This window comes from Anopheles stephensi, chromosome 3, assembly GCF_013141755.1.
Source record: "Anopheles stephensi strain Indian chromosome 3, UCI_ANSTEP_V1.0, whole genome shotgun sequence".
NCBI classification, from domain to species: Eukaryota; Metazoa; Arthropoda; class Insecta; order Diptera; family Culicidae; genus Anopheles; species Anopheles stephensi.
Genome location: NC_050203.1, coordinates 21,434,553 through 21,460,195, shown reverse-complemented (window position 1 = coordinate 21,460,195; position 25,643 = coordinate 21,434,553). Strand labels below are relative to the sequence as shown.

The 25,643-nt window shown below is 47.2% G+C and overlaps 5 protein-coding genes across 6 annotated transcripts; 2 read left to right on the top strand and 3 right to left on the bottom strand.

The window, feature by feature from the left end:
- Positions 1 to 1,896: 1,896 nt before the first annotated feature.
- On the bottom strand, positions 1,897 to 7,580 carry LOC118512882 (solute carrier family 35 member C2). Its single transcript, XM_036057984.1, has 6 exons — positions 6,956 to 7,580; positions 6,092 to 6,883; positions 5,942 to 6,014; positions 5,627 to 5,879; positions 5,382 to 5,557; positions 1,897 to 3,806 (listed from the first exon to the last, which is right to left on the bottom strand). Exons 2-6 carry the CDS (start codon positions 6,649 to 6,651, stop codon positions 3,312 to 3,314), a joined length of 1,557 nt encoding a protein of 518 aa, XP_035913877.1. The 5' UTR covers positions 6,652 to 6,883; positions 6,956 to 7,580; the 3' UTR covers positions 1,897 to 3,311.
- LOC118512887 (translin) lies at positions 4,121 to 5,374 on the top strand. Its single transcript, XM_036057988.1, has 4 exons — positions 4,121 to 4,324; positions 4,414 to 4,714; positions 4,792 to 4,871; positions 4,941 to 5,374. Exons 1-4 carry the CDS (start codon positions 4,253 to 4,255, stop codon positions 5,220 to 5,222), a joined length of 735 nt encoding a protein of 244 aa, XP_035913881.1. The 5' UTR covers positions 4,121 to 4,252; the 3' UTR covers positions 5,223 to 5,374.
- An 88-nt stretch (positions 7,581 to 7,668) lies between the features above and the next one.
- LOC118512888 (biogenesis of lysosome-related organelles complex 1 subunit 4) lies at positions 7,669 to 13,235 on the bottom strand. 2 transcript variants are annotated; one of them, XM_036057991.1, is made up of 3 exons: positions 13,119 to 13,235; positions 8,607 to 8,782; positions 7,669 to 8,538 (listed from the first exon to the last, which is right to left on the bottom strand). In XM_036057991.1, the coding sequence occupies exons 2-3, from the start codon at positions 8,667 to 8,669 to the stop codon at positions 8,041 to 8,043; spliced, it is 561 nt and encodes a 186-aa protein (XP_035913884.1). In that variant the 5' UTR covers positions 8,670 to 8,782; positions 13,119 to 13,235; the 3' UTR covers positions 7,669 to 8,040. The 2 variants fall into 2 exon arrangements, with proteins under 2 accessions (XP_035913884.1, XP_035913883.1); XM_036057990.1 differs by having other exon boundaries at positions 8,607 to 8,787; positions 13,124 to 13,224.
- Positions 13,236 to 13,367: 132 nt separating this feature from the next.
- On the bottom strand, positions 13,368 to 14,946 carry LOC118512886 (ubiquitin carboxyl-terminal hydrolase isozyme L5). The gene is made up of 3 exons (XM_036057987.1): positions 14,475 to 14,946; positions 14,345 to 14,408; positions 13,368 to 14,262 (listed from the first exon to the last, which is right to left on the bottom strand). The coding sequence occupies exons 1-3, from the start codon at positions 14,548 to 14,550 to the stop codon at positions 13,434 to 13,436; spliced, it is 969 nt and encodes a 322-aa protein (XP_035913880.1). The 5' UTR covers positions 14,551 to 14,946; the 3' UTR covers positions 13,368 to 13,433.
- Positions 14,947 to 15,015: 69 nt separating this feature from the next.
- Positions 15,016 to 24,807, top strand: LOC118512879 (mucin-19). Its single transcript, XM_036057972.1, has 4 exons — positions 15,016 to 15,898; positions 15,966 to 22,653; positions 22,740 to 22,898; positions 22,976 to 24,807. The coding sequence occupies exons 1-4, from the start codon at positions 15,738 to 15,740 to the stop codon at positions 23,513 to 23,515; spliced, it is 7,548 nt and encodes a 2,515-aa protein (XP_035913865.1). The 5' UTR covers positions 15,016 to 15,737; the 3' UTR covers positions 23,516 to 24,807.
- Positions 24,808 to 25,643: the final 836 nt, after the last annotated feature.

Here is a 25,643-nt window from a genome sequence, read left to right as displayed (position 1 = left end):
GTGCAAGCTGTGTTATATTAGATGTGTATCATACGTCTTTCCACAGAACAACCCTTAGAAGTGTTTGTGAATTAGTAGGACAAAAAAGAACACACACACACACGCACAGGAGAAAATAACATATTTTTTGGAGGAGGAAGAAGAAGAAGGTACGTGAAAATTGGCAACAAGGAGAAGTTAGTGAATTGAATTAGGAAAACAAAACAACGGACTGAAACATAAGCAAAAGCACAAGCACACAGAACAAAGAGAAGAAACCAGAAACATTTAGAAACAAATCGGAAATTTTTGAAAACTACCTTATATTAAGTAAAACCTTATTTGTTTTCCTTTTTTTTAACAAAAAATCACAAGTTAGAAAAGACGAGGTTCAGCCAAGCGCAAGCCAGCCGGTCTGGTTTAAATGATAATCGTGTATGCGTTGGCTGTCCTGTTTTTCAATTTTAATTTCCTTTTCCTTTTTTCAAATCAAACGTTTGAAGAAAAAATCATTAAAAAGACGAACAAATTTCATTTTACTTTACTTTGCTCTTACTAAGAAACAAGGGAAGGCTCGAGAGCGAATAGAACACGCGCGACAAGCAAACAACAAAATCCACCATTTTCTGTCCATGGCTAGAGACAATGTTACTTACCAAATTAAGTGTTACAGTAGTGGGAGGAGGTTTTCCGGGCGAGGGAAGCACAAACAAACATTTCAATGAAATGGCTTCCCAACAATTTTCCGCGGCTCGGAGAAAGAAAAACCCGCTCAATCCACAATAAACAACTCTTGCGTGAGTGCGAGAGTCTTCTTTCGCTCATTCGTCTGTCATTCTTCAGTGGCTAATCGGTGTCGGTGGTCCCAACTTTGCATGCAATGCCCAGATAAATGTTTGTAGCATAAGCGTAGAAGCCACACACGCCACACACGCATATGGTTGGTAAGCAATGGGGGGGGGGGGAGGGGGGGCTGAGGGAAAAAAGGAAGTTTGAGGGAAAACCATTTGAAATGGAAAAAGGAAGAGGAAATTAAGAGAAAGAAAATAAAAAAAAAACGAAAAAAGAAAGGAAAAGCAAAAGCAAGCAAGAGCAGGAACAAAAGCAAATAAAAACCTAAAACTAGTTAAAGTGTGTGAGAAAAACAAAATGAAATAAACAATTGGAAAAGTGCTAGGTGTTACTAAAGACGGAAGAATGGATATCTGTTACCATGGTAAGAAGAAATAGTACCCCAAAATGGGAGTGTGTGTGTGTGTGCGTGTGTCAATATGTGTTTATCGAGCCCCAAAGAAACGAGAGGAAAACGTAAAAAAACAGGAAAAAAGCGAAAATTGTTAATGTCACCCGAAATCCACAATCACTTATGAGATAGAAGAAAAAAAAACAAAAGATCGGACTGGTAAGAGTATCAAATTTATGCGTTAAAAAAAACGAAAGAAAACCCAAATCATACATGTGTAGAACAGGCAAAAAAAGGAAAAGAAAACCCAAGCAGAAAAAAACAAAACCCCAAATACGATGTGCTTAATGAATATCATGACGAATACGAAGAGACAAGGACGGGAAAGAAAACCAACGTTTCGTGACATAAACGTAAGTAAAGAAGAAAAAACATTTGGGGTGAAAAAAAAACAAAACAAACATATAGGTATATAAATCCAAGTAAGGAAACAATATTATAAAACAGACACAACAAAACAAAAAACAAATCCGAATGAGTGTTAAGCAAACAAACAAAAAAACAAAAAAAAAACATAAGAAGAAAAAAACATAAATCAAATGCCGAACAATTGGAGTCGGTGTCGGATGCAATAAAAATGTGAAGAAAAAAATGGGGTGTAAAAGTGTGTTCACCATTTTGTTTTTCGATCGCTGGTTTTTCTTTCTTCAGTGACGGTCTTTCGTCTATTGGTGTATGGTTGTGATTGATCGATTCCTTTTTTATTATTTTCGTTAAGTTTTCTCCTATTTGCTGATCACAACGGTGTACATACACACACACACACACTCACACAAACACGCAAGGATATAAGATGATTTGTTTTGGTTTTGTTCGCTAGTTAGCCTTAGCTTAATTCGTGGCATTCGTTTTCTGATGCTGTAGAAAAATGCTCTAAATGGTTTTAAAATGCTCTAAATTTAAGTTTCCGGTCATAATTGTATCGTGCTAAGGTGAAGCTCGTAGTACGTAATGTTATAATTTTTCTGTGTGAATCCGTTAATATCCCTTTCATTGTACTAAGAAGGTTTTTTATGCCTGTGTACTCCTTAAGCTGTCAAACCACGGTGACAGTTGCTGCGCCATCTACAGTGAACTACCACGAATTAAGCTAAAGCCCAACAAACTTGTGCTAAATCCGTTTTCTCTGTCACATCGATTATTTTTCCTATAATTTACGATTTAAAAAAACGGGAAACAATAAAAACCTTCATGTTAAAAATTTCCTACTCGTACAGGAAATGGTTACTATCTTCAATCTTTACACATGTTTTTTTGCTTCATTTAAGTCTGGTCGTACTGGAGGTAAGTGGTGTATATGTTTGTGTATCCGGATTAAAAATATAACTTTATCTCAACAACAATGCAACCGGCGGGGTGTTATTCTTGTCTGGCGAATATAATGGAAGTAGTAAATCGACTAAACTGGGTAAAATTTTCCGTTTTGGCTAAGATAGTAACAGTAGTAGAAAATCAGGTAAGTAAGCAGTAGGTAGTGTTCACAAAGTGTGTACGGTACGCGTCATAAGCGCATCAGTCAGTTCAAGTAAACCTTTTTGTTCTAACTCAAAATCTTACACACAATGTTGGCTAACTTTAAAAACAAAACATCACATACTGTTTAACCTTTTTGTTTTTCTATACTCCTTAAATGCCACATACGGCGCCCCACAAGCGTTAATAAAAATGGTGTTTAAAATCGGCTCTCTTCTATACCCGCTGTTTGTATATGGCATAGAAAAAGCGCATACTTCAAACCAAAGATGCGAAATGCATTAGCTTCAAAACAAAAAAAAACTTTAAGTATATGTACATTTATGTAATGCAAAGTTGACTGGAATAATTCGTATCTGCTAGGAACAGCAATGGTCGCTACTCGGCACCAGGATCACTGGACAGAGCTCGGACCCAGCGCACCGAGCAGCGCACATCAGCTCTTGGGCAGAAGTAATATTAGCTTACGGCGAATAACAACGAATCAAAAACAAAAACATACATCTCAACAACATTCTACCCTCCCAAACACCGGTGGGCGCAGTACATCCTATCTGTGGCCTGGTTAGCGTAAAGGTTCGGAAAAAGGTGCTACGCCCTTGCCCGCCTGGAATGACTATCGCTCGCGGCGCTTAAGTATGTCGAACAGTACGTCCTGCGTACCGTTCTCCTCCTGCTCACTATCGTCCGACAGGTAGTTCCGGTTCTCCACCACCAGATGGTCCGAATCGTCCGCCTCATTGACTAGCAGCGGTCTGTACTGGCCACCTTTGTATCGAGCACTACCGGCACCACCACCACCACCTCCTCCTCCTACTCCTCCACCGACGCTACCACCTGTGCCACCGTTGCCAAACTTAAGAACGCCATTTTTACTACTACCCAGCACACCGGCCGGGTGCATATCGTCGTCCTCGTCGTCGTGATCCTCGATGTACCCGCCGGTCGACTTATCCGATAGTGAAGATTTGGACGATTCGTCGCGGTACGTTAAGAATTTGTGTACCACGTGGCAGCAGATGCCGCCCAGACACATGACCAAACCGAGCACGTTCACCATGCTGAGATGCTCGTCGTTCAGCTCGACGGCAAGCACCAGTTGACAAATTTCCTTTAAGCATAATAATGTTTCGATTAGAGAAGAGTTTCGAATTAATTTGGTTAAAAAAGCTTGCGCAATAGTTATAATTGAGACAAACACCTCTCAAGATTGCAAAAAGAGGAATACGTAATGATTTAAAGAATAATTAATTAAGTATTTCTCTAAAAACACTTTTAAAAGATACGCGGATACTTTCTGCATGATCCAATGCGTGAAAAATTGAAAATGCTTGTATATTTAAGGCGTCACTGTGTTGCACTATTTTTGTGACGCACTGTACTCTTCGCACATCGCAAATGACAGCTCCCGCTCTAATCACCTTGGTCGCGTCTTGACCTGTCAAAATACAACGCTGCCGCGGCATACACAAAAACACTTCGAACGCGAACGGTCCCTTTTTTGCACTTCGAAATCTACTTTCCGACGTATTTAACCACAAATTACAATCCGATACAATGCAGAACAATGTGAAAAACATTTTCGACAGCTTCAACGATTATCTCGTAAAGGAGCAGGAGCTGCGTACGGTAAGTGCACGCATAAACAAGACACCGAATGATGCGTTCCATGCTAGGCGCGAGTTAACAATGCCGGTTCCGCCTTGCCTGTTTTCCAGGAAATCCGTGACATCGTACGCGACATCGATCAGGCCGCGAAGGAAGCGGCCATCGTGCTGCAAATCATTCACAGCAGTATGGCCGATGTGCCGGCGGCCTGTGCCAAGGCACGAACCATCTTCGCAACCTGCCGCGAAGGGTACGGCAAGCTGGCGGCACTCATTCCGGCCGGACAGTACTACCGGTATCACGACCATTGGCATTACATGACGCAGCGTATCGTGTTTCTAATCGCGCTCACGATTTATCTCGAGAAAGGGTTTCTCGTTAATCGGGAGACGGCGGCAGAAATTCTAGGACGTAAGTTTGTGGTCGGTTTTCAGTTGCCACGTACCTTCAAACGCTAATTTGTGTTTTCGATACCCTCTATTTTCTAGTGACTATTGATCAAAAGCAAGGATTTCATCTAGATATCGAGGACTACCTAGTAGGTATTCTACAGCTCGCTTCGGAGCTGGTATGTATCTCGGATTTTATGTAAGCTTTTTACTCGATTCGCGTTACTAATAAGAACCCTTTTTTCTAGAGCCGCTATGCCGTCAACTCCGTCATTTTGGGTGACTACGAGCGGCCGCTCATGATCTCAAAGTTTGTGGCTGATCTCAACTCAGGCTTCCGGCTGTTGAATCTCAAGAACGACTCGCTTCGCAAGCGCTTCGATGCGCTCAAGTACGACGTGAAGAAGATCGAGGAAATAGTGTACGATATCAGCATACGGGGATTGCGCACCGAGGCGGCTGCTGTGGCACCCACCGCAGCTTCCTCCGCTACCGAACCGTCGTCCGTAGAAGAAGCGAAACAAACATAATTTCCCCAACAATTTACATCGTTTTTCTCCCACCCGCGGTGCATTGAAGCACACAACCGTATTCCAGGTTTAAAGATTTGTTAGCAAGTACAAAGTGCGGCATTTGAAATAAAAGAATATTTGTACGGCTGTACAGCAAGGCGCAACGAAAACACTTACCTTAAATATGCCCGCTACGGACAGCGTGAGACTAGAGGTGTTGGTGAGCACCATAAATTCGCTCACCTCCATGGCGAACGCTATGAACGCACCGATGGAAATTTTCGCCCACATGTCGACCACAATGTTCGATGGCAGCTGCTGCACCATATGGAAACCTTCCACCAGTTTGCGTCCTGTAAGCGGGGAAACGCATGTAGAACGTGAATGGGGTGAACAACAACGACCGATTTAGTAGAATATACCTTCAAACCCGATCGTGAACGGCAGTACGGACAGTATCATCCACGGTTGCATGTGGAATATCATATCGATCGGATTGTGCAGACCGAGCTTCGACTTTTGCATGATCAGTTGTGCAAACGTCCAGCGGATACCGCTCGAAAGGGATGCAAATAGCAGGAAGGAAAAGCCGAGTGCATCGAACTGGGTCGATTTGTACGTGAACATAAACAGACCTCCCGAGATCATGACGACGATGGCCCCCAAAGACCAGCTCTGTGGATGAAAGAAAGTTGTACTTTTAAATGCCGAGAAAGCCAACAAATCCATTCACTTACCTTCTTCTCCAGCTTCAACAGTATGGCAAATATCAATATGAAGACAATGGTTGTCGATTTGGTCATCGTGTACCTAAACCGCGTGAGAGACGAAAACATCTATAGTAACCATTGCTTTCGAGTTCAAATTCGCTGTGGATAGTTACTTACAGCGATATTTTCACCAGTTCCAGACCCCAGTTGGAGAAGCTAATATCGATCCCGCTGGCTAACCCGGTGGGCAGAATTTTTCGCACGGACGTTCGCCAATCGAGCAAGATGCGTGGTTTTCTCGTAACGCACCGCAGCACGGCCCGGACGACTGCCGACAGCATCAGCTTAATCACCAAATGGTACAGTACCACAAACAGTGGTAGCTTAAAGTGCTGCAGCAGATGCCGCTGGTAGAAGGTAAGCCCGATCGAAAGTGAAAAGTAGCAAACGATCAGCACGAGCGTTACGACGATCCGGTTGGCGAATGCATTTTTCGTCTTGGTGCGCACATCACCATCGCCGTAGGGCTTATTGCTGCCGGGCGCCGTTGCGACGATGTACTGACTGGTTCGGTGCCCGTAACCGGAGTGGTGCGTGCTGCTTTGGTGGTACTGCAATGCATCTTGGCCTCGATGGTCGGAACTGCTTCGCCGATTCGTTTCCAGCTCGATTTCTTCCTCTGGCGCACCTTCTTGATCGGTCGTCTGTTTCACACGTTCATACTTGATGTTGACCATGTTGCTTCCCGCTGTCTGCTACTGGGATTACGCGCTTATTTAAGGTTGCTTATCGTTCAAAGCAGACCAATGATGTGGCTAATAATTGTAGTCCGTATGAGAATACCCGAACGGTGCGTTAGTCATTTACTAGGTTAATATTAATGATATTAAGTGCTTGGCAGCTATCACAGCAGTCGTCGTGTCGTGCTTGTGCCGTTCCAATACTGTGCGTGTTCTTGTTTGAACGTTCCTATGGAAACGAAGAAGAAGGGTCAACGCTGTGTTAGCATATCCGGCATTGCATGAAATCAAAACTTGCCACGTTTCTCAGCCACTCATCAACGGCCCCCCGGTTTGGAATGGTCTTCCCAGTCGGTCTGCTTTGCAAAACATATGTTAGCCTTCGCCCAGGAAAAACGGCTCGCTCGTCATACCGGAAGGACACAGATTAGGATAGCGACGCAACAACCGGACCGAGCGTGAACACACACACACACACACCGTTGATTTAGATTAATCTCGTTCAACAACCTTATCGTTGCCGGAGGCGTGTTATCGCGCGAGTTTCGTGCACCGCGCCCCGTTAATACTAATTACCCATCTGGTGCGCCACCGTGCCACCGCTGCAGTTCACGTTTTTCGGAAAACCCTTCTATACCAGCCCAATTATCACCAATCTCTGTTGTTGTTGTTGGAATGTTGTTGTTGCAATGTAATGCCTATTCACAAACACACACGTTCTTATCCAACAGGCTTCTTTACTGGGAAAAATCACACTGTAGCCATCGATCTAAAAAGTAATGGTTGTGTGTTGCCCCGCACACGGGAATGTTTTGGTTGTGCGTGGATGGTGGAGACTAGCTGTGAGTGTGTGCGGTTGGTTGGTTGATGTGATAGCGATTTTCCCACCCCTGCAGGCCAACGCGCACCAGTAGCAAAAAGAAAGCTCCAGCAGAGTGTTGACGTTTGTCACGCTGTCAAAACATTCTCCAAAAAAAGCAGGGTTCGTATCGAAAGCTCGCCGTGCACATTGAATTGATTTGTTGCCAGTTTCTCTTTTTATTCTGGATTTTGGAGTAACTCTGGGTTAAAACGGAAGAATACCTTAAGATAAAACATTGGTCCTGGCTCCTAGATCCCGGCTCCGACGATTCGAGATCTCGAATCTGGGCTCTTAGATCCGATATCTGGCATCAAGAAACTGAAATCTGAGTTCTTGTTGATCCCACCAAATTAAAACTTGCTGCATTTCTCTTCTACATTAACCCGTACCCATTTTCGACAGCTTATTTTGTAAAGTACTTTATCGTATTACGGTTTAATGAGCTTATTGCATTACATTTCATTGTCTTGATTGCTTCCTTTAAAAATGTCCACGCCAGTTGCAAATAATCCAACCAAATGAATTCACTTTTCCGGCGTTCCAGTATCACAGTCGTCTTCACAGGAGGGCGATGGTTGTTCCTCTTCGCTTAGCCTATCGGAGGTTGCGTTCGGTTGTTCTGGTCCATTTGGTCGGAAGTACTGTTCCGTCTTGAACACCGGCACCGGCTCGTACGTCCCGTTTGCGTTCCGGTTCGTGAGCCGTTCGGTGGGTTTCGGTTTGCCGAAAATGTTCAACGACTTTAGCAGCACGTTTATCGTCTTGTCCGGTATGTCGAGCTCTTCCTCCGCAATCTGCACCTGTTTCTCGACCGCATCCAGATTCCGGCCAACCATCTGCACGAACTGTTCCAGCTTGTCGATACGCTCGCACAGCACGTCCAGCTCAGGGTGTAGCGCCAACAGTTTCGGTACGTTCTGGTTCAGCGCCACACCCGATTCGGCCTTTACGAGCTCGAGCAAGTTTTCAAACTCTTCCAATCGCAGCATCATCCGATCGATCCCAACCGTGATCGGTTTTAGCTGTAAAAAAAACGGATGAAACATGAGATTAAGCTTGAAGAGGGAAAGGGAATACCGGGAACTTCTACCTCCTGATCTAGGTTCGATGCCTTGAAGTAGCCAGAGTAATCGTGTGCCAGTTCTTCTGCCATTTTAGTAATTGATCGAAAGCACTGCTATAATGTACTCTATCGCAATGATCTCACTATTGAACCATAACTTTGGGCGGTTTGTTTCAAGCTGAACGCTTTCCAACGAGTCGTAAATTTCCTTCTTCTTCTTCTTCTTCTATTTTGTTGAAACAGGGTATAGCCTTCTATGCGTATGAGCAACTATTGTTCCCCCCACATATTCAAAGGTTAACTGTTTCGTTTGGGCTTTCGACTGAGTCCTAGGACTGCTCAAGAGTCATCTACCCGGTTGCGGAGTCTGTTGTTTTTCTGCTTGGTCTGTTTGTCAGATGAGTGGTGTTATGCTTTTCGTTTATGCTGCATGTTTCATGTCTTGCTTGGTTCTATTCAAAGTGAGATTTTTGTTTCTCGTATGAATTTGGTTATATTTTTGACCATGCGTCCGTTCGGCTCTTTCCATTTCTCTAAAAATGCGTCGAAGGAGATGTCGTATTTTTCTCGTTGGGTCTGGTATCTGTTGCAGTAAAAGATGTTATGTGTTCCTGTTTCGGGAATATTACATGCATCACAGTTTCCGTTTTCGGTGATTCTCATTTTGTTGAGCCAATATTTTGAGAGATCATGTCCAGCTATGATTTTGTTTGTTGTTTTGATGTCGTGGGGTGTGATGCTTAAATTGTGGTGCCACGGTTTGTCTTCGAACTCTTTTTGGAATCTTTGGAATTTTTTTCCCTTTTGCTCACACGTTTTTTTGTACCATTCTCTAGTTTCTTTTTTCATGTTTTCAACTAACATATGGTTTACATCTGCCAAACGTAGTTTGTTGTTGTATATGTCTTTTGCGTGCACTCCTTTTTTTGCTAGTTCATCTGCCTTTTCGTTTCCATATAGACCTAAGTGTCCTGGAATCCATCTTATTTGAGCGTTAGAGTGTTTGCATCCTCTGAGTATATTATAGACTATTTCGTCGATGTGATCGAGGTTTTGTGCGTTAATGAGGATTTTACATGCAGCTTGACTGTCTGTAAGGATGATTGGGTTTTCTATTTTTTCTATCGTTATGATGTTAATGGCTTTTTCTATGGCTGCTAATTCTATGGACGTAATTGGAGTTATGTTTTTTGTTTTGAATTTATGTGCCCAGTATCTGTTATTGTTATTATTGTGAGGTCTTATGTATATTCCGATTCCGCATCCCTCATCGCTCTTGCTCCCGTCAGTGAAAATTAGAGTGTTCGTTGTTCCTAGCTTTTTTATTTCCTGTTCGCAAAATTGTTTGAGGTATACTTTCCCTGCTGTAGAGTTTTTTGATATGTTGGGTTCGATTTCACAGCGAATTTTTGTGCTTCCATTGATGTCATTTGTTTTGATTCTTGCTGTTTCTTCAAAAATATTCAGATTGTTCTGGAATAAATTCTCCATGTACGATTTGTTTCTTGATCTGGTTCTTGAGTTTTCTCTCATGGTTCTTCTCATTTGGTCCCTATGGATCGGAGAGTATATTAATGTTTTGACCATGTCCTTTTTGGCTATATAACTTGCTCTAATGTGTGGTGGGGTTTCGGCTGCAATCGCCATTAGCGTGTTAATAGGGGTTGTTTTAGAGCAACCCGTTACTTTTCTGAGTGACTGGTTTGTAATTGAATTCATTGAGTTTAGTAAGTTTTTTTTTGCATTTAGAGTGTACAGGGAGCCAGTTTCCAAAATGTTCCTTATAATGGCTCTGTGTACAGTAATGGTTTTCGTAGGGCTGAGGTTGTTTTTGGTGTTACATATCCTTCTCACTAACTGTAATCTTTTTCTAGCTTTATCCTTGAGTTCTTCTACATGTTTTTTGAAAAATAGGTTGCCATCAATCCACACTCCGAGATATTTGTAAACTGTAACTTTTTCTATTCGCTGGTTTCTTATTTGTATAGTGATGTTTTGGGGTTTCTTGCTGAAGATCATAAATTTTGTTTTGTCTATGTTAATTGGAAGCTTTAGTTCCTGGATTGTATTTGTAAAACTATTGATCGCTGTTTGCATCTTATATTCCAGTTCTGTGGCTGTTTTCCCTTTTTGAATGATTACGAAATCGTCCGCATACTGTAAAACTTTTCCGTCGCTATTGTTGAGTGTTTCGTGGATTTTTTTGGTGTAGATGTTAAATAAGGTGGGTGAGAGGACATCCCCTTGTGGTAAACCGTCTGACACTAATTTTTTTAGCTTTTCTCCTTCTGATTTTATTTCTATCGTTCTGTTGTTTAAGAAACTTCCTACCCATCTAATGATTTCTATCGGAATCTGGTTTTGCTCCAAAATTTGTATGAGCGAGTCTGTGTGTACGTTGTTGTACGCGCTTTTTAAATCTATAAACATTATTCCAGTTAACCAGTTTTTTCTTTTGTTGGATGTAATTTCATTCACTAAATAGTTGACGCATTGGTTTTTGGTACAGTTTTTTTTGAAGCCAAAAGAAGTTGTTGGTATAATGTTGTTGTTGTGACAGTGTCTGTTGAGGTCTTCTAATACTGCTGAATTTATGATTTTAGTGATAGCCGGAATCATAGCTATGGGCCTATAGTTTTTAGCGTTGTTTCTATCAGCCCCTGGTTTGGGTATCGCCACTATTTCTATGTGTTTGTATTGCTTTTTTAAATTTCCTTTTTCCCACATGTTATTTATCTCCTTTACTATTTTACTGACCGATGGTCTATTTATATTTTTCAGAATTTCGTAGGAGATTTTGTCAGGCCCTGGGGCTGTATTTTTCTTTTTTTTTAGAATGTTATGCCATCTTTCTTCGTCCATGATAATGTTTAATGGCCTAGCATATTGATAAGGTTTTTTGTTCCCTTTCTTATTTTTTTGAAAATTTTCTTCTAAAAATGTTTTTGCTTCCTCTTTGTTGTTGTGGATGAGATTTTCATCTTTTGTGTTTGTTTTTTTGCCTTCGATTTTTCCTATAAATCTCCATAATTCTGTGGTGTTAGTGCAATTGTTTATCTCGCTAAGTTTCTCTTCATATTTTTGGATTTTGTGTTTTCTTTTAATTAGTCTGAATTTAGCTAGATTTTTCTTGAATTCAATTTCGTTCTCTATTGTTTTGTTTCTATTGAAAATTTGTCTACTTTTGTTTTTTTCCTTCCAAGCTTTTTCCGTTTCTCTATTCCACCAGATTTTTAGTGTTTTTTTTGATTTAGAGGTGTTTCCTTTTACTATTGTGTCTATTTTCTGGAAAATTTGTTTCACTGAGGTGTGTTCCTCTATTTCCATTTGTTTTAATTCATGGTAAAGTTTTTTCCTGTTTGTTATTAGTCGGGCTTGTTTGTGATTGATTGTTTCTATAGTTGTGATAATTGTTTTGTGATTGGTGGCTCCCATGTGGTGATCTAGTACTACCCTTGTGCATTTATCGGTTATGTTTTCTGTTACGAATGTTAAGTCTATTGCTGTATTTCTTTTGTTTAAGTCTGTGGGGATGTATGTAGGTTCTTTGTTGTGCAAAATTGTTAGTTGAGTATTGTCTATTTCGTTAATTATAAACGTACCTTTATTGTCGCTCCAAGGGTTTCCCCATGAGGTGTGATGCGAGTTGAGGTCTGCGGCTATTAGGCATTTCCTGTTGTTTGTATTGTGTATTATTTGCGTAATGGTGTCTTTGAAGTCTTGAATCGGGGTCCTAGGGGCTGCATAGATGCAAATTATTTTGAATTTATCCTGTATGAGTTCAATTTCTGTGATTTGTATGTTTTCGTTACTAAGTCTATTGATTGTTCTAAATTTTTTGTTTTTTTTGGAGGTAAATTGCAGTGCCTCCATAGCCGTCCGATCTATTGCTGTTTATGCGGTTGTAGTTGTGGATTTTGGATTTATGTAGATTATTGTCGTCTAACCAAGTTTCACAGATGCAAGCTGCTGTGATGTCTTGTGCGAGTAGAATTCTTTCTAACTCGTCTTTGTTTTTAATGAGGCTGGTTATGTTTGTTTGTAGTATTTTTAATGTGGATGTCATAATATTGAACAAATTTATCTTTTCTTTTTTTTATATGTTAACAAAAACCTATACAACAAAAAACCTGTTTGGCAGTTTATAGTATGCTACGTTCGTTCGTTTTGGTACTTTTTTTGTGTGGCTTTTTAAAATCATGCTGGGAGACCCCTGCTTTTTCCTCGTCTGTGTCTGGATAGGAGCTGTCGGACATTGCTCTTTTGTTAAGTGTCATAGTGTTCGAGACACTTTTACCGTAGTCTATGCGTTCCAGTGCTTTGCTGCAGCCTGGTTCGTCAATGGATTTTTTTCTAGTAATTGTACCCACCTGGGTGGGGACACTTTTTGTGGTTACCACTTTTTCTGTTGAGCCCTCTTTGGCCGTAGTGTGGTTGCCCTGTACTATTGCCGAGTATAGGCGCTGGTTGACACCTGAAGCCTTTTGGCTGTTATTTTTCCTGTTTTGTGTGCAGGAAACACCGTAATGGACCAAGTAAATTTCCCAATCGGTAGTTCGTTGTTTTGATACGGTGGATTTTGTTTTCACAGATGTTTTCTTATGTTCTATTTACCTTCATGACGTTTCATTTTGGTTTACAACCGTGGGTTGACTTTGGCTTGTTTACCACAATCGTCGCGTAGTGGGGGATGGTTGGTTGCCGGCTAATTTGACCAGCACCATCGAATGATCTGCAAAATTTCCTTCTCGTTGTTTTTTTTTTTCATTTCATTGGTACACAAACGCATAAGCTGAATAACCGTTGTAGAAAAAGTTTATTACGAAATGAAAATGCATGCAGGAAGGAACCATTTTATGATTGCTTCGACTTGGCTGCCTCTCGCTCCAGTGCACGCTGCTTCGCCTTTTCGTACAGCGGCATCAACTGCCCATTCTCCGCCAGCGCCTTCAGCAACTCCACAATAAATGGCAGATAGTTGTGCTTGCGGCGAATGTTCTCCGTTTTGTATTGCTTACGTTTGGCCGCCTCATCATCGATCAGCATTTTCAGATGGTTGATTTTATCCTGCTTTGCATCCGTTTCCATCTCACCCTCGTCCGACTTCAGCAACTCATCGATCTGGCGCTGATAAATAAGCTGCCGGTCGGACACGATCGCCATCAGATTGAAGTGGATCTCTCCTTTGCTGTACTTTAGCATGCGCTTCTCGATAATCGGTCGCACCACCTTCAGCCAATCCTGGCCGGAGCCAACGGCACCGTGATCGATCGGACCCTCCTTCAGCCCGTCCAGCTCGTACAGACGTCCATCGACCGGGACGTAACCAACGAAATGGAACACATCCTCCTTACCGGAGCTCTTGTTGTCCAGCTCGAACAACGTTTGCCGAGCAAACGAGTTGTGCACGGTTCGTATCTGGCTGGCGTTGCTGAGCGCAAGACCTTTGTTGTACGCATCAAACGTACAGGCAAACTCCTTAAAATCTGTCAACGTAGCACCGAGATTAATGTCCGAGTGGGTCGCGTTCAGCAGAATACTAAGAATGGCCTGTGTTGCGCAAGCATTGTTGATCACCTGCTTGGCGAAAAAGATTTTCTCCAGTCGGCTGTCCTGCACGATGGAACCGGCCGGTTCATCATCCTTTACCCACTTGAACAGAAACACTAGCCCGTGCACTGGTCTGCCGAACGAAGGGATGAAAAAGATATGCTACTCATACCGGTCGGAAACCAAATGGTAAAGCAAGGCCGGGAAACACTTACTCTAGATCTTTAAAGCTGTCCTCATCCAAACTCCACAGTTCTTCCACCTGAACACCATCAACGCCTGCGAACGCGAAGCAAGGTTGTAATACATGTAAATACGAGCATTTGCCGAACAATTTTTGCTTACCAAACTCTTTGATGAGTTCTGTGAATACACCGGGATCACTCTCGATCAAACACCATTCTCCTGCGCTGTCCGCCATCGGGAATCGGTCGCTAGCGGCTAGTGTATGGAAGTTTTCGTAAATGTGGCGATCGAGACCTGTAGCCGCTTGCAGTATTCGAGGTTGTAAATTAAAATTACAGGACGCTTTTGCTACGCAATCTGATTTGCCATTTTTTGACACATGCTATCCCAAACGCACACCAGATCACGATTGCGCTCACCGTGGGCAAATTGTATCAAGCAAAACAACTTTTAATGATCATAAATAGATTCTAAATTAAATCCAATCAAACCTAATTTAATCCTTTGTTTAGCGATTAGTAAATTATTGATGGCAATGGCCATTTTTACTAGAAAAAAAGAATCATTTTATTTTAGCAATTCTTGGCAACCCTGCCGATGGCAACATCATTGACAGCTCGTGTCAAACGTCAAACTGATGCGCGTTGGGAATCGTTGCTTGGCGTACAGCACCTGTACCCCTCCCAAACGCGACACGAGACGCATCCGAAACACGAACAAATTATCCGGCTGTTTTCCCAGTTTCCCCCACAAACACAGTGCGCCGGACAGAGAAAGCGCTACATCGCACACAGCCTCGCGTACCGAACCTGGCAGTGTAAACGGTGCCTAGCCTCGCTTGCCAAAGTGAACAGCGAATTTCCCCTTCGGATATCATTTTTGTGATGCTTCCTCTCTTCCGAGTTCTAGACAATTGCTAATAATACCCGTGATCGCAAATTTTCTTCCCTATCGTGATATTTGCAATTGGTCCGTGATAGTTAGGATCGTCGCCCGGTAGTGCGTTTTGCCCAGAGAGAAGTAGCATTGTGTGAACCCGTGTAGGCGGGAGGGAGCGGCGATGAAAAACCGTGCCGCAGCAGCGTTGATGCGTTGGTCTGGCGTTGGTTGTTGGTGTTGATTTTTTCCACTGTTTCTTTATTCGGAAAAGTTGAATCAATGGTGGAAAGCGGTGCAATCGGTGGTATCTATCAGTGCTTTGTGGAACGAAAATTGTTCAGTGTTATCGTTGGCGTGACGCATACATGCCGCAAAACGGCAAAATTAGCATCAATCCGGTCGCGCTTCGCTTTGGACAGCTAAGCGCGAGCTGCCACCACTGTTGCCTTTCGGGCCGCTGGTAAGTAGCAGCAGCAGCAGCAGCAGCACCGGTCGGAGGACAAGCCGGGCAATTGTATATCGTCGACGACGGACGGAACGAGGATGGTCGTTTCGAAGGAAGGTAAACGCCGGCGTAAGGTGTCCGCCATTGCACAAGCCGGTGGCGGAAGCACCAACCCATCTGCCGGTAGCAGTGGGGCCAACGGTCCCATCACTACCGCAGCAGCAGAGCGTGATCTTTCTCCGCCGGAAATTCCAAAACGGTAAGTCAATCTATTTATACATGAGCTTGGTTCAGTGAGTGTTCATGTTGTTCTTTTCCGCTTCCAGCCCGAAGGTGCATGCACAGCGGAAATTTGCCCAGGGACAAGGAACGGCTTCCTCGTCCTACCTTAGCTACTCCTCTGCACCGCCAACGCCCGGGAAAGATGGAGCTCATCGTTCATCTCACGCGGGAACCGGGAATGGAACGACACCAACCGTACCCGGCAGTGGGACCGGGTCGGAAGCTAACCCGCCCCAGGTGCCGGAACTGTTACCGAACATGCGACCCAACACGGAAGATTTCCTTACCTTTCTGTGCTTCCGTGGCACACCGGTGTTGCCACCAGCGTTAGATTTTTTTAACAAAACAAACACCACGTCTGCGGGGAATAGTAGCAGTGCCAGCGGCGGTAGACATGCTTCCACGCCGGGCGGTTCGGGCAGTTCGAAGCAAAAGTCACAACAATCGAAAACAGCTGCTACTTCTACATCGACGAAGGAATCACCTGCACCGATTGCTTCGCCCAGTTCCAACTCCACAAAGGCTGTCGAACCGAAAAAGGAGGAGAATGCCACCAAGTCCTCCGGCCTGCAGGAGCCGGCCACCCAACAAGAAAAGCAAACCACGCCAACCGCTTCAGCTGCTGCTCCCACCACCACTTATATCCCCTTTGCGGTGCGTAAACGTGCCGAGCAGCACCCGGCACCGGCCGAAACACGATCCGATCGGAAACGTACGCAGGACAAGATGCAGGCCCTGCGCAAGAAGTACCACGATCAGCGTGTGGCTAAACTACGCGCAACCACCCAGGGTCAGCGACAAAGTGGACGTGTGAACGTGGCAATAGCAACTCGTTCTTCTGCTGTTCCTTCCAAATCGGCGCAAGACGAGCAGCAGGGCGAGGAAGATGAGGAAGAGGAAGCGGACGAGGAAGAGGATGGTTCGGAAAATGAGCCTTTAGATGAAGATGAAGTCGAAAAAGAAGAGATGCCGCAGGATAAAAAGCCTTCAGCCCAAGAATCACCTACCGTTGGCAAGCGGAAAAGTGGTCTACGAAGTGGAGCCGCATCTCGCGCCTCAAGTCCGCCTAAAGTCGAAAGTGCCAAAGGATCGCCGGCTAAGATTGCTCGCAATGCAAAGCGCGATTCCTCGTCAAAGGCGACATCGAACCAGCAGGAAGAGACTGGTAAAGAATCGTCCACGAAAACACCCAACAATAGGGCGAGCAAACATCCGTCTCCACCGGATACGCCCGTGGAAGATGGCTCCAAGGTGAGCGGAACTCGCAGCACAAGCTCGTCCAAGAAATCGGTGAAAGAGTCGCCGAAGAATTCACCCACTCAGCACCAGCAGCAGCAGCAGCAGCAGGCGTCTTCGAATGTTTCCGATCAGGAAGGAAAAGAAAAACGAACCACACGGCTGTCCGCACTGCGCAATCCTCCACCCGTAGCGGCCAATACGGATGCGGTAAAGAATGCGAAAGATAAACGGAAGCAGCAACCGCAACAGGATCGAGTTGATTTTTCATCCGACGATGATGAACCATTATCGCGCGCTACGGCAGCCGATAAACGGTCCTCGGATGCGGTAGAGCTCGGTAAAACGACACGCTCCGGTAGAAGCCGCAAATCGGAACCAGCAACAACCGCCCTCGAGAAAGATCCGGACGAAATGCCTGATAAAAAGACGCGCCGCTCGGAATCGGTCGTAAGCCGACGTTCGGACATTAGTTCGCGAAAGTCCGAGATGCGTGAGTTTGGTGCTGGTGGCGGTGGTGGCGGCGGTGCAGTGACGAAGAAGGTTGAGGAGCTTACCAAAACACAACCCCAGCGAGGTCGTAAAAGGAAAGAACCGGCCCCAACAACCCAACCCCAACCGGTCTCCGCCAAAACACCTAAAGAGGACGAATCCAAAGAGGAGGAGGAACCATCGAGCGATAAGGACCGCAAGCAGGCGGGTCCGGCGGGTGCGAGAAAAGGCAAGCGGGAAACGCCCGCACCGGAACACGCTACCACACCCGCCCGCGACAGCACCCTCTCGCCGGAAGTGGAGGAAAAGAAACCGAAAACAGCGTCCTCGACACCGGTCGAATCGCTCAGCACATCGCGCCCCTCGCGCAAAACGAAAGAGGCGGCCACACTGTACATGGAGCTGATCGGTCGGAAGCTAAACCACGACGACAAATCGGACGACGATGCGTCCTCGCTGGACAGTCTCGAGCTGCCGAACGTGCGCAAGCTGGAGCGGATGGAGAACGAGCTGAAAGCGAACGCGGGCAAGACACGGGACGCTCGGCAGCAGGCAGCGACCGCCAAGGGAGGCAGCAAGGTGAAAAAGAAAGAGGACGGTGATGACACGAAAGTGAACGAGAAAAGCTTTAGCGATTCAGACGAGGAACCATTGGCGAGCAAGTTTCAGCGCAAACAGGCCCAGCAGCAGACGGCACGCAGGCAACCGGTAAAATCGAAAACGGCCGCTTCGACCAAAACGGCACCGCAAGGCGGGCGGCGGAACAATGGAAAGAAACCGAACGACGCGGATGGCAGCGAAGAACAATCGTCACCCGAGAAGACGGAAAAAGAGACTGCGGAAAAGGCATCGAAAGGTAATGAAGTGATGCCAAAAAAGGGGGGAACTACGGCAACGCTGACCACCACCGCTGTAACAAGCCCGCCAGCCGGCATTGCCAAACAAAACGGTACGATGGAATCGAGCGTCGCGATCCCCCTGACAGCAACGAAAACTCCCACAAAAATGAACCCAAACAGTGCGTTCAACAGTCCACTGGAATCTCCGGTCCTTTCGTCGGACCATCTCAAAAGTCCTACCACCTCCGAGGGACAGAACGTATCGCGATTGAACAAATCGATGGACAATACGCAGCTGTCTACCACGGTCGAGCCGGCCGAAAGTCCGATCAAGATACCGCAAATGCTAAACATCCCGACGGTCATACCGACGACGGCCTTTCTGCAGGTCACCGGCAGCCCAACGGCAGCTCCCTTTACCCGTGCCATCAAGCCTGCCCCGCTTGGAACCGGCTCCGGAACGGGTGCCGATGGTGGTGGGTCCTCCTTCCTACCGTTGAATAAATCTGCCCCTGGCACTGCTGCCGCAAACGCGTCCCAAACGCCGGCCGACACCAGCGTGCCTTTCAACCGGTCCGGCACGACAACGGGCGCCGTTGGTGGTGCAGCCGGGAAAGGTGATTTTACGCTTCCACTGGATGATTCCGATTTCCTGAAAGGGTTCGAAAAATCATCCGCCGATCCTAGCACAGCCGGCGATAAACCAGCGGGCCACTCTTCGCTGCTGGGGAATCTGCTTCCCAGCAAGGAGGAGTCGGAAAAGATCTTCGGTATCGCGAGCGTCAGTTTGGCGCAAAGCTCCGGTCCGCTCGATACGAAGTGCACGCTCGGGAAGTGTGGCTCCGTCCACAAACCACCGTTGGGGCCACCGGTTCTAACCGAATCGCTGCTCGGTGGCAATCTTTCGCCGCGCGATCGTCGAAAGGCGAAGGTAAACATGACGCACGAGCAGATACAGAAATGGATTTACGAATCGTCCTGGTCCCCGATCGAGGACGATCTGAAGGATGATGATTTGGAGCTGATTGAGTCGGGCGCTCGTACACCTCCCGCACCACCACCGACGACGACGGCAGTTGCGTCGATGACTTCGACCTCATCTTCTGTTCAGCAAACGACCACCAGCCCAGCAGTTACTACAGCTACTGCACAACCGCCGACAACGGTCGCCGGTTCCGGGTGGGCTGCAATGATGACGGCAGTGGCCACGTCGACACCACTCAGTACGCCAACCGTTGCCGATCGAGCGGCTGCCCCTGGTGCAGCGCCAACAACATCGGCGACAGAGAAAAAGGATACTGTGTCGCAACCGGCACAAGAGACAAAACCGGCGCCTAGCAACAGCAAGGACACAGCGGGTCCTAAATCCGAAGGACAACCGGTGAAGGAAGCGCCAGCTGCTCCTACACCAACCAGCAGCAAACAGAAGGAGTTGAAAGAACAACGAAAATCGAAAGCAGAAACACCCCCATCAACGGTGGCCCCCGTTTCAGCCACAACTCCCCGTACTGCAGCTACAACCCCGACAGCAACAGCGGGCGAAAGAAAGCCCATCTACCGGAATACAACCGGGCGAACGCCAGTATACAAACAGGAAGCTCTTGCCGCCAAACAATCACCCGCGGCGCAAAGCTCGCAGCTCGCACCAGTGTTGCCGGCGTCCACGAAGCAGGTGGCCCAAGCTAACTCGTCGTCCTCGACCCAGGCGAGCAACAAGTTTGGCGCCTTTTCCCCGGTGAACGAACCAAGCGTGTATTCGTTCGATAAGGAGGAAGATTTTATGCCCGTCGCGACCGTTCCCTTCCGCAGGCAGCACGGTGGTGGTGCTGCAACCGTTGCTGGAGGTGGTGGAGGAGGAGCGAGTGGCCGGCGAGAGTCGTCCAATGAGCCTGCCACCGGGGGAAGCAGTAAACGTGACGACGAGCGAAACGCGTTCCAGAAACCAGCGACCGGCGTTTCGGTGGCAGCTTCGAAAATGAATTCCGACGACAAGAGCAAACCACTCGATTCCGTCGGTGAGAAGGAGAATGGGGACAGGAAGGAAGAGCCGGCGCACGTGAAGCAGGAAGCGAGTGATACGGAACCGGACGGTGCGTCTGGTACTGGCGGTGGCATTGGTGGTGGTGGACAAACGTTTTACATTCCACTGCAAGGCCCGACCGCTTCCGGTGGAGGTGGTGCAGGAGGAGGGTCTGGGGGAGGTGTTGGTGGGAGCGGTGGTTCGGCGGGGAAAGCGGCTGATTCACTCATTCAGGGTGTTGCGGTCAAGCTCGGCACGGAAGGTCCGGACGGTCCAAATCAGCGTGTCATAATGCATGCGAAGCTGGTGACGAAGGCTGAGATGGGTTCGAACCCAACCACGCTGCCCGACTCGATGAACGTGCAGGAGCTGGTCAAGAGTCTTACGGCGCAGGGCGGTGCAGCGGCGGCCCTGGGGAAGGAGGGCCTAGCTAAGCTGCTTCCCATTGGGCTGCTGCAGTCACGGTTTAAATCCACCAGCGCTACCAATGCAGCGGAACAGCCACCTTCGACGACGGACGCAGCGCGCACACCGACGCAGGAAGATCGGGCCAGCGCAGAACCAATGTCACGCGGCCTGTCGCGCATCGCTTCCAACTCATCGCTCTCCTCCCAGCGCTCGAAACCGACTGGGAAAGCAGCCGGAAAGGGTGCAACGGCCGGGCGGACAGGTGGTGGCACCGGTGGCACTAGCAATGAGGCGGGCGCCACACCCCAACCGAACAACAACACCGTTTTCCCGCGCCGAGACGATCCGGCCCAGATGGTGGAAGCTCCCGTTTTCAAACCGACCGAGAAAGAGTTCCACGATCCGATGGAGTACATCGAGCGGATCGCACCGATCGCTTCCCGGTTCGGCATCTGTCGCATCATTCCACCGGCCAGCTTTAAGCCCGAGTGTCGGATCGCGGACGATATGCGCTTCATGGCGTACAACCAGTACGTGCACAAGATGCTGCACCGGTGGGGCCCGAGCGCGAAGGAGTACGCCGCCATCAAGAAGTATCTCGCCACGCAAAGCATCAACCTGCAGTCGCCGCCGGTGATCGGCGGGATGGAGGTCGATCTGCCCCGGCTGTACCACACCGTGCAGGAGCTCGGTGGCCTGAAGGAGGTGATCGAGAAGAAAAAGTGGGCCCGCGTGTCGGAGGACATGTGCATACCGAAGGCGGCACACGATCGCGTCTCGAAGCTGGACGACATCTACTGCAAGTATCTGCTGCCGTACGACACGCTCTCGCCCGCCGAGCGCCAGAAGCTGTTCGACGAGGTAGAAGCGGACTGGGCCAAGCGGGAGGCCAAGGCACGCCGTAACGCGGACAAGGGCGTAGGGTCGGAGATCCGCAACAGTGGCGATTCGGACGAGGATGAGTCGAACGACGACGGTGAGGAGGACGACGAAGAGGAGGAGGACGAGGACGAATGCTCCATGGAGTGTATCGTGAAGGGGCGCAGTATGCCACTGAACCAATTCTTCCGGATCGCGCGCAACACCATGTCGCTGTGGTTCCGGAACAGTGAACCATCGGTGGCGGAAATCGAAGCCGAATACTGGCGCCACGTTGCCGTGCGCGATAGCCACGTGTGCGTGCACTCGGGGTCGATTGATTCGAGCGCGTTTGGGTACGGATTCCCCAACCCGAAGGTGAAGGGTTCGTCGTGCGCCAAACACCCGTGGAACCTGAAGGTACTGACGAACAACAGTGGTTCGATCCTAAGGTCGCTCGGCCCCGTTATGGGCATTACCATTCCAACGCTGCACGTGGGCATGCTGTTCAGTGCGTGCTGCTGGTACCGCGATCCGCACGGGCTGCCCTGGATCGAGTATCTGCATACGGGCGCGAACAAGATCTGGTACGGCGTGCCGGATGATCAGAACTCGAATTTCCGCGCGGCGCTGACCGTGCTCGTGCCGACGCACTGTCAGAACAAAACGATATGGTTACCGTGCGACACGGCGATGGTTCCACCGCACATGCTGACCGATCGGAGCGTTTCGCTGTGCCGGACCGAACAGCAGCCGGGCCAGTTTGTGGTGGTGTTTCCCCGAGCGTACACGTCGAGCCTGTGCACCGGGTACGCGGTGTCGGAGAGTGTGTACTTCGCGACCAACAGCTGGCTCGACACGGCGAAGGAAGATTTTCGGGTAATTATTGGGACCGTTTTCCTCCGGGGTGAGGGGGTTATTTCACTTTAAAAAAAAAAATTAATTTAATTCTCTTTTGCTCGCAGGACATACAGGAAAGCTGCGAACCGACCATGTTCTCCGTGGAGCAGCTGCTGTTTGCGATCGCGAACGATCAGCGCAGCAATCATGATACGCTCGTGCAAGCGTACCCGATGATCGTCGACATTTACGAGAAGGAGAAGCAGCATCGACAAACGCTCAAGGTAACACGGCTTTGGACGGGATGTCCTTTTTCTCTCTTTCCAGTTGTAATTAATACTCTCGTTCGTTCGTCGCACAGGAGCAAGGCGTAACGAAATCGGAACGGATCGAGTCGAAAAAGAAGAGCGCATCGCTGGACGAGTTCGAGTGCGAACGGTGCCGGGCCAACCTATACCTTTCGCTGGTAAAGGTAAGGGTGACGAACGGCGGCGGCGACGACGACGAAGACGAGGCTGACGACAGTGCGACGGGTGAGGAGGAGGAGGAGGAGGAGGAACGCATCTACTGTTTGAAGCACGCCGTAAAGCATTTGGCCGACGGTGGGCTACAGACGAAACACTGTCGCCTGGCGTACACCTACTCGCTGGAGGACATCGAGGAGCTGCTGAAGAAGTTGCAGGACCGCATCGCCAACAAGAAATCGTCGAAATCGAGTGCCGGTAGCAGTGTCGGTGGAGCAGGCGGTGGAGCTGGTGGTGGTGGAGCAGGTGGTGGTGGCGGTGGAAGTGGACGTGGTAAGTCTTCCCTCCATCTGGCGTCGACCTCGTCCCAGTCGTCGTCGTCGTATCAGGCACCGAGCCACAGCAAGTATGCCGGTATGGCGACAATGCTAAAGTAAGCCCAGCAGGGTAAGAGATCACCGGGAGTGGAGCATCATCATGCCGCCACCAGGCCACTAGGTAAAGAGGTTTCCACCAGTTTAGGACGGTTGGTCATTTATTTCCGGTGTGCACCATTCGTTTCACTCATCGATGTAAGCATATCAATCGTAGTGGTGGACGCACGACCACATCACCGACCCATAAAACTAGCAGCATCATCTGGTTCAGAGTATTAGTTACACAGCGTATATTTTAACTTCCCCTTTTTCTACTGCTACTACTACTTCTACTTCCTTTTTTGCACAGTATTGACAGCCGGTAGTGTTGTGTAGATTTGCTTGATCGAGCGACAGTATTATTATGAAGCTGCTGCATCCTTGCGTACGATCGATCGATAAGCTTTCACCGTCTCTTGGAGATGTGTGTACTGCGCCCGTGCCCGTGTGGCAATAGCAGCGTGAAATCTGTGTACATATTAGGGCCAGCTTGCAATGAGGATGCGGATGTAAATTATGGAGAAAGATTATTTTATTACAATGTGGTTCTCCTCCTGTGTCAGGCTTGTCAGGAGGAAGCAAACACTCGAATCGAATGGAGTAAGACGACGACCACTAGCGGCGGCTGAAGGTCAGGTCAGGTCAGGTAAAGCATCCTTTTGAGCATTCTGCATGGTCTTTGTCCGCTAGACCATCAATCGTGTTACCCTTGTTAGGTTATCCAAATCGCTTCTCGCCCAGCAGCAAAGCTGGACAGTTCGTGTCGCACGTATCCGTCACACTCCCTTTTTGCATTATGGGCTTTTTAGTTTCCTCACCATATTAATTATTTGTCGATGTCGAAGTCGGCGTATGTGTGTGTGTGTGTGTTAGTGTGCGTGTGCGTGTGTGTGTATATAAAGATATTTATGGAGATAAGTGTGTGTCCTCTTCTTACCTTGAAGGGTCACACGGCGCGGTAGAGCGAATGGCAATCGTGTGAGGACACACACGGCGCGCAATACGAAGACTAGTCGATTGAATGTAGAGCCATTTAAAAATTCGCAACAAACGATAGAACGGGAATCGAATGCATCACACACCTCGTTCTCCTAGGGGGCGTAAGGTATCGTAGGTAAGAATTAATTTATAACGCTATAAAGAGAGAGAGAGAGAGAGAGAGAGAGAAAAATGCTAAAAAAAACACGATAAATGTTACGAGTAAGAAAAGAAATGCTACTGCTTTGGAAAGGATAGTATATAGAGTAACACGTAGTGCGGACTAGTGATACGTTTACAACCATGCATGCATACATAACATATATACATATATATATATATATATATATATATATATATATATATATATATATATATATATATATATATATATATATATATATATATATACACAACATACACATGGCATAAAAAGAAACACGAGCAGATTCTTAAAATATACACAGCACACAAAGAGAGAGAGGGAAAACAAATGTTGAAAAAGTATTGCAAAAAAAGCACGGAGATAATTTATGGCATGAAACAAAACAGAGTTTAGAGTTCCGGGAGACACAAAAAACAGAGAATCTGAGATCAAAGCAAAACAAACTATTTACTGCAAACGTGTTAGAATCGGGGATAGATGCGTTCGGGTTTTTTGAGCCAGAGCCGGTGAAGCTTTAGACGGGTTTAGACTAAACTAGCCTCTGCACCGCAAACAGTTCTTCGGTTTGGTGGAACGATGGAATCTTAACAGACGGACAAAACACTCACAGACAGCCACTTATTCAAAAGAGTTCGATATATGTTTAGAAATAGATATTCCCTAACAAACAAAAAAACTGTGCGAACTGCTGAACTGCTGATGACATTACATTATGCTCATGCCCCCAATGCGATCAATTCGATCCACGCTCCCCATAACCGATCGCGCGACAACGGTGGCAGGACTGGGGTTCAAATCCCATCCGGACCGTTCCCCTGTGGTGTGGGGACTGACTATCCAACTACGTGGTATCTTTAAGTGTCTAGTATGCCAGACCTAAAAAGATCGTTAAGCCAAGCAAGAAGAGAGAGAGAAGAGCGAGTTGCTGACTATGGTATCCTGGTAGAATCGTCCCTGGTCCTTGGGCATTACGTGGTCCAACAAGCGAATCCTTCCAGCGTTCGT

Bases quoted from the DNA above. Each gene is read 5' to 3' on its own strand.
- LOC118512887 (XM_036057988.1), top strand. From the start codon at position 4,253: ATGCAGAACAATGTGAAAAACATTTTCGACAGCTTCAACGATTATCTC. The intron at 4,715-4,791 runs GTAAGTTTGTGG...TCTATTTTCTAG, and splicing joins GGCGGCAGAAATTCTAGGAC to TGACTATTGATCAAAAGCAA. The intron at 4,872-4,940 runs GTATGTATCTCG...CCTTTTTTCTAG, and splicing joins TACAGCTCGCTTCGGAGCTG to AGCCGCTATGCCGTCAACTC.
- LOC118512882 (XM_036057984.1), bottom strand. From the start codon at position 6,651: ATGGTCAACATCAAGTATGAACGTGTGAAACAGACGACCGATCAAGAA. The intron at 6,015-6,091 runs GTAAGTAACTAT...CACGCGGTTTAG, and splicing joins GAACTGGTGAAAATATCGCT to GTACACGATGACCAAATCGA. The intron at 3,807-5,381 runs GTAAGTGTTTTC...TTATGCTTAAAG, and splicing joins CCGTAGCGGGCATATTTAAG to GAAATTTGTCAACTGGTGCT.
- LOC118512888 (XM_036057991.1), bottom strand. From the start codon at position 8,669: ATGGCAGAAGAACTGGCACACGATTACTCTGGCTACTTCAAGGCATCG. The intron at 8,539-8,606 runs GTAGAAGTTCCC...TTTTTTTTACAG, and splicing joins CATCGAACCTAGATCAGGAG to CTAAAACCGATCACGGTTGG.
- LOC118512886 (XM_036057987.1), bottom strand. From the start codon at position 14,550: ATGGCGGACAGCGCAGGAGAATGGTGTTTGATCGAGAGTGATCCCGGT. The intron at 14,409-14,474 runs GTAAGCAAAAAT...TCGCGTTCGCAG, and splicing joins AGAACTCATCAAAGAGTTTG to GCGTTGATGGTGTTCAGGTG. The intron at 14,263-14,344 runs GTAAGTGTTTCC...TTCGTTCGGCAG, and splicing joins GACAGCTTTAAAGATCTAGA to ACCAGTGCACGGGCTAGTGT.
- LOC118512879 (XM_036057972.1), top strand. From the start codon at position 15,738: ATGGTCGTTTCGAAGGAAGGTAAACGCCGGCGTAAGGTGTCCGCCATT. The intron at 22,654-22,739 runs GTAATTATTGGG...TTTTGCTCGCAG, and splicing joins CGGCGAAGGAAGATTTTCGG to GACATACAGGAAAGCTGCGA. The intron at 22,899-22,975 runs GTAACACGGCTT...TTCGTCGCACAG, and splicing joins AGCATCGACAAACGCTCAAG to GAGCAAGGCGTAACGAAATC.